General features: G+C 37.8%; 1 protein-coding gene across 1 annotated transcript in view; it reads right to left on the reverse strand.

Annotated features, from left to right (window-relative positions):
* Positions 1-4,129, reverse strand: part of LOC138039043 (probable ATP-dependent RNA helicase DDX23) — a 39,881-nt gene extending 35,752 nt beyond the window's left edge. The window contains exons 1-2 of the mRNA XM_068885204.1: positions 3,741-4,129; positions 973-1,011 (exon numbers count right to left, since the gene is read on the reverse strand). Of these exons, the coding sequence (XP_068741305.1) occupies positions 973-1,011; positions 3,741-3,997 (296 nt within the window). The 5' untranslated portion in view covers positions 3,998-4,129. The remainder of the gene's footprint in view (positions 1-972; positions 1,012-3,740) is intronic.
* Between the last annotated feature and the right edge of the window lie 5,956 nt (positions 4,130-10,085).

Raw genomic sequence — 10,085 nt, forward strand, 5'->3', positions numbered from 1 at the left:
AATGCCAGAAAAAGATCAATCATGTAAAAAATAGGAGAAACGATGTTCATTATATTAAAGTGCTAAGATTGCAGGTAAGTATTTTTCATTTCAATGTTAATAGTGAGTTTACATTCAATGATCACGAACAGTGAATGAAGAAGACTTCTAAAGACTCGACTTTGGATTTCTTTTGATTTCCTTCAAGAATCTTTTTTTTTCAAAGATTTTAGCTTCTAAAATCTGGTGCGGCTTATCTGCGGGTGTTTACGACGGTATATCTGCACTAGATTGGATGCTCTACTACCTAGCTAAAGCTGCAAGGCTGTGCTCTAAGAAATGTTGTAGGGAGCCCAAAGCTCTGAAATTTTGAAAAATAGGGTGTCCAGCAGCTAATTTTTGTGAAAACGTAAGATTGCCTTGTCACCCGAAGGCAAAAGTTAGCCGCCAGAGCCCACAGGGCACTGAGCCCTGGCTATAGGAGAATAGCGGGAAGCCAGGAAATTATTATTAATTTAACCCACTGTAGGCTTATGCGGCAATATCATTGTCATTGTAGTGCATTCTTGCAATAATTATAGTAAAGGAGATGGCAAAATGTTATTACCCTTGCTGAATGACTGAAGAAAATGTGTTAATCTATGTATGGACTTCAACTTGACACAACAGCATGCAAATCAAAATTTAATCGCCTAACCCATGGACCATAGTATACTGCCTATGAAAATGATGAGGAGCTACAAAAATGAAACAATAGTTAGACATCCTCTGGACCCATGAAGCAAAATCTAAGAGCTAGTAGCTCTCCTCTGGATAGCGCATTTGTGTGCAAAAGGGTGGATAATAATACATGTGGTACATGCCGTGCAGATCTTTTGCTATCTACATTACCTCTTAACACACCTGACCTGGGCTAACTCACCGTCCAGAAGGTCAGACTTGACAGAAAATTATGAAACATTTTGATATTATACTAAATAATGAACAACATACTTTGATTTCTTGTCTTTTGATTTATGAGGTGACCTTGACCTGAAAAATAAATCATACCAGTTTTTTTACTGTTTATTCTTCAAGGACCTTTCATATGAGCAACAGTTAAAAGGGCTGTGACACATTATTTTTGAGGTGTTTTTTTGGGCAAATCTATCATGGTAACATGGAATTCTTTTCATGATAAAATTATTGCTACATCACAAACACAATGATTTTAAAAAAAGACCTTTATCAAGGCAATTTGCCACAAACTTGAAGAGCATCGGGCCAACCATTTTTAAAGATTACCCAAATGCAATCCGTTTTAATCTTGTCCATTTGTGTCCACCCATGCTTCTCTTTCTTTTTGCTGTATTTGTTTTATGTTGTTCAACAGTTTTAAGTGGTTATTGCAATGTTTCACTCTACTTTTTGGGAATTTTGGGTGTTAAGAAATTACATCATTTTGCGCAACATAGCCATTTTTTTTCCTTTCAAAGGCACTATTTTAGAAGAGTAAAAACTCAATACCAATATGCAAACAAAGTCGTGACCCTCTATCAACAGCCTGTCAGATTTGTATAATAAATATCATTAATACTCTATAATGTGTATCACTGAAATTAATGAATCAGATACACTTCATATGCTCATAAAATTATAAGTAGCAAATAAAATATTTTATCATCATCATCATTCCACTGTTCCCTGATACATATAGAACATAGGTCTTCCAATAATGAAAGCCACATCACTACTCCATGGGCATGAAGTGGCTTTGTACACATGCCACAAACAAGCTGTAAGTCTTCTCTCCTCCAACTCTGACGTTGTTGTGCAATGCCTCCATGTCCCTGGGACTCCAGGGTTTGAAATTGTGACCAATACAGTCACATTTGTCACTAAAATATCTGGAGAAGTCGCACATTTCCAACTTGTTTTCACCTTTGCTCTTTCGAAGCAAAAGGGCTAGCAGTTGCCACAGTATAAATAAAGAAATTTCAAAATTATTTTGTTTCTTGCCGTGAATTTTCTTTCAATCTGAATGTTGTGTAATTGTATCGTAATTTAGCTGCGATGTTACGTGCACAACTCCTTCCATGATTTGCCATTTTCAGCGGTTTCTTTACACACAGGTATTGCTGGCACATTATTTTGTTTTTGCTAAAACGCTGACAAAACAATACAGCGCAACAACTTTGCAAAATTGTGACTAAATTTTCGTATCTTGTCGCAAAATTGCGACTGGGTTTTTTTGCTAATACTATTTCGAGCTCTGGACTCCCTCTTTTTTTCTAACATAACATGGCTGAAAACTCCAACTGGCAAGAAGCAATCATTTGGCTATAAACAAAGTGCGATGGATGCGCCATGTGGTTAGAGTGGGAATTTCACCTGACAGAAACACATGCAAATCCAGTCCTGTAACCACTACATGTATTTCTCTGCATCATGCAAAAGCCAAACTCAGTCAAGCAATAGACAAGTCTAATTTCTTCAACCAGAAAAAAAAGTGCTTTACTTATTTCTTATCTTTTTCACGAGTTCTACATGTAGGTTACAATAATAATTATTATTCAGTGGCATTATGAGACATCATACATTCAATTTTTTTATTTTTTAATGCTGAATACGAAAATCAGTTTGAGTCACAAATTCACAAATTTAGTCTCAATGTCGTTGCGCTGTATTGTGTTGCCAGGAGTTTAACAAAACAAAATGACCCCACCATACTTGTGTGCAAGGAAACCGCTGAAAATGGTATAAATTATGATCGAGGGAATAGCGATGTGCACATAACATTGCAGCTAAATTAGGCTACACTAATTATTGTGTCCTATATCTTCAGACTGAAAGAAAGTTCACTTCGAGAAACAAAACAACTTTTTCATTTCTTTATTTTGGCAAAAGTAACGGCAAGGTGGTAATCGCTAATCCTTTTATTTTGAAAGAGCGAAGGTGACAACTAGTCATAAATTTGTAACTTTTCCAGATATTTTAACTCCAAAGTGAAAAATTCAGATGCAACTTAATGCAACTGTATTGGTCGCAATTTCATGCCCTACTGTCACTATGATTATCGGAGAAATGATTAGATGTTTTGTTTGTTGTCCAGAATTATGATGTGAGCCTGAGCCAATCAAAACAAGAAGTATTCAAGAGAAATAATGATAACGATAACGAAATAATAATAACAATAATAATAATAATAATAATAATTATTATGCAGCAGTAAAAACTATCTGTATGCTATACAGTTAAAAGGAACACGGGGCGCCAAGGTGTGGCCTGTGCTCCGGCTAGTGAAACTAGAGTTAAAAGGTAGTGTACAATTGAAAAGTAAGGTTAAAATATGTATATGTATATATATATAATAATATAATAAACTAAACCAATTTATGCTAAAATATGCTAAATGTTCAAAGTTCTAGAGCAGGAGAATAAGATTATTATTATTATTATTATTATTATTATTATTATTATTATTATATAGCAACTCATTCTCATTCTTTGATTGCACTCACGTGATAAGACGGCCATGCTGGTGCCAAAACAACAGAAAAATGTAGTTCAAGTTTTGCACAATAATACAGTCAGTGAGACTTTTTCGCTATTGTGCTTTCCGCCAACATCGCTGCCGTGACGTCAGGTGAAATCAAAGAATTATGGCTAGCTGGTTTCCAGATGTATTATAAAAGTGTAATATTGACTTTGATGCTGATGATGATGATGATGATGATGATGATGATGATTCTTAGCTTTTACTATTCATTTATTTTACTTGCCTAGACCTCTTGCGGTGTTTCCTGTCTCGATCCTTATCTCTTCTTCTATCTCTGTCTTTATCCCGTTTGTCTCTGTCCCTGTGCTTGTCTTTATCTCTCTTTCGGTCTTTATCTCTGTCAGAATCTTTGTGATCACGGTGTTTGTCTCTGTGCCGATGTTTGTCCTTTTCCCTCTCTCGGTCTCTATCCGAATTTTCCTTCTCCTCTCGCTTGCTCAATTTTTCAACATCCACCTCCATCTTAACTTCGCTTCCCATTTTTGGTAACTAAAGAAAAATGGACCAGTATTTTGCAAAATTGTTTTGCAGAATTCAATTCACAACTACGTACAACTCGACGTTCAATTTCAATATGGCCGCCATATCCCATGATACATGGCGTTGGATACAGGAATGGTCCACATACATGACGTTTCTACAATGGCTCCGGCCTAGGGAACTCCGCTGACCAATTCACTCGCCCAAACGCGAGTTTGCGTGGCATCATACCATAACATAAAATCACCTTATTTCACCTCGGATTTACAAGAGTAGCTGTATAGCTAATTTCTCCGAGAAAAAAATAAATGAATAAATAAATAAAATAATATATTATAAACAGTACATTAAACTACCATTTACATAAATAAAAACTACATTGATGTTCGAAAGAAATTTGGCATATTTTAGTTCTGAACTCGTTCAACAGGTTCAAGGACGTTAATGACCTCAAGTCCTCTGTTAGTTTGTTCCACATGTTTGCAGAAGTGTATCTGAAGGAATGTAGACCATAAGTGGTTGTGTTGACGTATGGGATAACAAGTTTCCTTGATCCTCGTAGGTTGCGTTCAGTATTCCTCATGTGGTCACGTATGGTCCGTATGTGGTACCGCACTGAGCTAACAGCCGCACATAACACTGTCCATCACTAAACAGCCATAAATATCTCCACACAGTCCAAAACAACCGTACACAGCGCTGCATAGCTCTAAACAGCCATACATAACACTACACAGCTCCCTAAACAGGTTTGCATAGCACTTCACAGCCCTAAGGCCCCGTTTTTACATGCAGAAAAGTTGTACCGAGTAGAAGGGTCACTCGCCTGCCCGAGCTACCCTGGGACCAGCCAACTTTTCTTATATTTTTGTTTATAAAACGCGGCGGACCGTTTCTATGAGAAAAAATAGTTGACTTGGCCAGAAGGGTGACTAACCAAGCCGGGTCACCCTCTTTCGACCATGTAAACACTTTGGCTCGCCTAGCTATGTCAACGTTGTTAAGGCAAGATAATGGGGACCTTAAGATCTACGACGGCGACGTCAACCAAAATGTCACCTCGAAATATAACTTTGCTCTAGTATAAGCATTTCGCGATTATTCCATCTCGTTCACGTCGTATAATACGGGCGAAGTATCCTAAAAATAAATTGGTACGAGCGGTTTCTGACTGAAAATAGAGAATGAAAGATTCTCTGTTACATGCTCACATGGTCGTCAAAACCTAAAATGTCGTCATTTCACGTCGTCGTCATGCAGAGAACCGCAATCTATGAGTTAAAATCCGTGCCGCACGTGCAGCACGATTATTTCTGCTCTTCTAACCAATGATATCGTTGTTTTGCGGCGTTTTCGTCGACGTCGTCGTCGTAGACTGATCTTAAGCTCCCTAATGAGAGCATGCGCGAGCGTTGTCTTCCCAGTCTCGTGTTAAGTCTCGTGATGATTCGGAAATCATCACAAGGGCGGGCAGCTCTTGATTCAGGCAAAAGGATCAGTTCTTCTCTCATATGAACGCTCGCTAAAGTTGACTAGGCTGGGAGGGTGACCCTCTTACCCGGGACAACTTTTCTTCATATAGACAGGGCCTAAATAGCAATGCCATGAAAATTGAATAAAAAGGAGAAGTGACCCTCTCCCTTATTTGGCCAATTCACGGACAGCTGCAGGAGTAGACACGCAAACTTATTGAGTGAGTCTCAGTGCTGTGGTCAATCACGTCACGTGATCCCTAAGTGCAACTCGCCTGTTGCATGGAACAAACAGTAGAATATAGAATGCAACATCCATACTTCAATAGATAAAGGTAAACAATCTTTGAGCTTTTGGGGAACGAATTCAACATTAATCGTGCACAGTTCGATATGAAATAATAATATTTGATTAGAATTTAGTATGATCGTTTTTCTTATCGAAACCTAACGCCGGGTTCGCGAAACAGTTATTAGCAAAATAAAATGAACAGAAAGACATGAAAGTGAAAGTCTGTATGTCTTATGTCATATGCAGAGGAGGGATAGGACTGGAGGAATTCTCATTTCTTTTTCTTCGAAAATACATTGAGGATAGTAAACCAATCTTAGCGTTTTATTTGTATAACCCTAACCCTAGACTTAAGTTGGCGCGACAAGGCGATGGGGCGACACAACCTGACACCATTTGAAGCCAGCTATCATGACACTTTTGCCTTCTGGAGGGACCAAGGGAAACTTTCAAAAATGGCCGAATTCTTAGGAAAAATTCTAGAAGCTGAAAATATTAGAGAAAATATAAGTTGCATGATATCTTGATCTGTATTCATTGAAAGTTTAATAAGGACTGTAGAACTTTCTGTTCTATGCAAAATCACAGAAAGTGCACCAAAAAATATTAGAATTCCAATGAGGGACAATAATTTATTCCGTCACCCACAAATTATCGGATTGTAACGAGGAACAACAATTCATTGTAATACACAGAGAATAGCCCTTTTCACGGTGAGTTTTTACATTTGCATTACAATGTATAATCTAACGTGGATGCGAGGTTAAAACTACAAAATAGGCCTAAATTGCTTCACATACATGCTAGATTATATTGTAATGCAAATGAAAAAACTAACCGTGAAAAGGGCTATTGGTTTGTAATCATTACACCTCCAATAATTTTGGGTTACAATTGTCATTCGTTACAATTCAATCATTTTTCGTTGACAATAATTATCACCCACAAATGCTCCAATCCTTTGGTATGAAAGGTAATGAGAATCTATTCTTGTCTGCGCATCGCCCACTGTTCCCCAAGGAATTTCCTACTGGTATTTGCCTATTTAAGAGAGTTTTGCAGAGCGTTCATTTTTTCCATCGTCTACGAATTATGTGCTGCGCTGTTTTAAGCTTCTTTCGAATCCGTTGGTGATGTCCGACACTGTGGAAGGCGAAGAAGGACAGTATAGGTGACACAAAAAGAGAGTGCCGCGAGTCTTCGACTGCCATGCGTTGGTTCACCAAGATTTTGGGCCATTTACTAATAGTAAGGGTTTCTTGTCAACTCACCTTTCTGGAAGGAGGCTGCATAACTGCTCTCGTTACTGAGGGAAAAATGTATCCACAAGCGGTTTATATGCATGCGGAGGATTATAAAGGTCGCTGAAAGGTAGATACTAAAACATGGGAAATCGCGGGTTGTCGTCCAATTCCGATGACGAAAAGAAATTTAAAGAGGCAAAAGAAGCGGGCAGCAAGAAAATAACGGCGGGAGATATCAAACTTGTGGATGAGAACCGACAAACTCCTCTCTGATCGGATTTTTTGTGATAGGTAAAGTAACTTGTTTTAACACGTATACTTTTATGATTTCTCATGCTTCTTTGCAAGAGTACCCTTCCTAAATGTATTGTATTTTGTTGTCTAATTTATAATGAATAGGAAATATTTAACAATTATTCGCCGAAGGTGAAGTGATTATCGTTGAATATTCACCGATAATCACTGAGCCTGAGGCGAATAATTGTTTTAGAGGTATAAATACACAGGTGATTATTTCAAAAAAGAAAGGAAAAAAAAAACATTTCAACGCGAAATCATCTTCACTTACAGTGGCAAAACGACTACTGGCAGCTATTTTGTCCGTCGAGGTGATATCGGCTGGTAATCCGAGAAAGCGAGCCAATAAGAGCGTGCGATTTTGTATAATCACCTGTGTGTTTATACTAAAAAATAATATTCTTCGTTTGAACGAAGTGAATTAGAACGAAGACTAATTTGTGGGTTACAATTTTCGCTGAGTGATGACGTGTAATGACCTGTAGTAAGTTAGTGAACAAAATATTGCAGGCTCAGAACATCTGAACACTTGGTTGATGCCCTTGGGACTGGCTGTTTTGATGTAACTCGGGTTGATCCAGCCTTTTGATCTGTTGCATAACAAAGAATAATTTAAAGACATGTGACAACAAAATACAAATCAGTTACACGCCATGTCGTCTATTCCTGGAAAACTTCCATCGTAGTTGCACAGGAGTTTAGTGTGTCAGGCCGGCAGCGGACACTGAATAATTAATTAACAATTGTCGTATCATCATATCATATCATCAAGCGCGAGTGGAATAATTGTTTTATTAAAAACCCCACAAAATATGGATAAATCTTCCCTACTTTATTTTGTAAAAACAACAAAACTGATGCGTACAGTTATTGATATTTGTAGAGCATGGTATAATAGCTCGTATACCATGATGGCTAAGCCAATCAAAACTCTAGAATTGCATTGTCCAATGATCTAGTTTTTGATAATTAACAATTCACGGAACCTAAGGTGAATAATTGTTTTCGTAGAATTACATAGGTGATTATTTGAAAAATATGCATTCTTTAAAACAATTTCTTCATCTGTCACCTCGACAAAACGACTTGTGGCCATTTTAAAAAATCGCGTGATGATCACCTCAACGGCAACCAATCAGCGCAGAGAATTTTCAATAATCACCTGTGTAATTGTGCTAACGTTAACGGTAATTATTCCACGAGTTCGCGTTGGATATGAGATGGCACATAGCCAATGAAGCGCTGATTTGGCTATAATCAGTCTCGTATCCCACAAGAGCGATAGGAATAATAGACCTTATTAAAAACTGGATCATTAGATAATGCAATTCGAGAGTTTTGATTGGCTAAACCATCATGGGTTATGAGCCATTATACCATGATCTAAAAATACGGCAAGCATATGCGTGGTTTTTTAGGCCTTTTTATCTTTATTGTAGTCTAGATTTCTATATTTTGGGGGCGTTTTTAATAAAACAATTATTCCACTCGCGCTTGTTGGATATGTGCTGATTATGGCCAACTCGGCGCTACGCGCCTCTTTGGCAATGTATCATCTCATATCCAAGGTGCGCTCATGGAATAATTGTTAATTATTCACGATGGCCGCCATGTTGGATTTGCTATTATCATGCAAATCAGCAACACACTTCTGAGGGGGCAAACAACACAAGTTCGAGAGGTTAACGAATATGTTAGCCACACAGATGATTTGTTTCACGTTCATTGAATATTTATCACCTAGGCGGTAAAATACAATCATTACACAAGTTACGTAGGCGTTTTTTAGTGAAAAATGAGCAAATAACGAAGTAGAAGGTCAAAATGTCAAAGGCAATCAAAAGATATAAAATTATTATAAAAGGTACTTAATTCTATACACTAAAATAGACTTTTTGCAATGTTATTTCAATATTTCGACGAGCCGATTTTCCGCAATATACCTTTTTCCAATGTTTGCACCCAGCATAACACGTGGCTAATTTGCATGACCATTTGAAAACCAACATGGCGGCTATCGTGAATAAGGCCTATTGTTTTGTTAAATTTTAATAAATTCTTAACTCTTGGACACTTGGAAATCAAAGCCAATCAGTTTCCAGCTTGGCAACAGCTGATGCATTCAGTTTCCATATTAGGTCATACGGTGTATGAGCTGATAGCCGAAATTAAGTGAGCCAATCATGACGCTAGAAACGGTCGAGTTTTTAATAATTTTTCATATACTGTTCGATGGCAAGAAAAAAATAGATGATAAAGTAAGCATGCAACTCAATCAAACTCTCTGAAATAAACAATCTCAGGAAGATATACTTTCATTAGCCTAAATATCTGAAGCAATTTTCTGGATAAGCTTTTTCCTTGAAAGGCCTTCTGTTTCCTAACAGTTTGTCTCCTCGTCGGGGAATGCTTTAGTACCTCGTTTCTCATCACAACTCGGTCTCTGATAATCAGTTTTACCCTCTTTTTGTTCATCTCCAGGTCCCTTTCCATCCACAATCACGTTCTGAGCTTACTAAAGCCTCTTATGCTTGCGTTCGCTAGCGTCGTGTCAAAAGGATACGCAGCATAAGCACAAGGAATTTTTTCGCGTCTGGCCAATTAAAGCACTCGTTCCAGATTCTCTGCGTCTGAGCATTTGAACAAAATGGCGGTTGCCGTGATTAATTTTGATACTTAGGTCGACGTTCGTTTTCACTTGCATAAGCTGCTTACGCTTGTGCTTCCGTCGCTAGTGAAAACCAGGCTTAACAAAACGGGAAGCAATGTAAAAAATTTCGGGA

Source organism: Montipora capricornis, chromosome 1 (assembly GCF_036669925.1).
Source record: "Montipora capricornis isolate CH-2021 chromosome 1, ASM3666992v2, whole genome shotgun sequence".
NCBI classification, from domain to species: Eukaryota; Metazoa; Cnidaria; class Anthozoa; order Scleractinia; family Acroporidae; genus Montipora; species Montipora capricornis.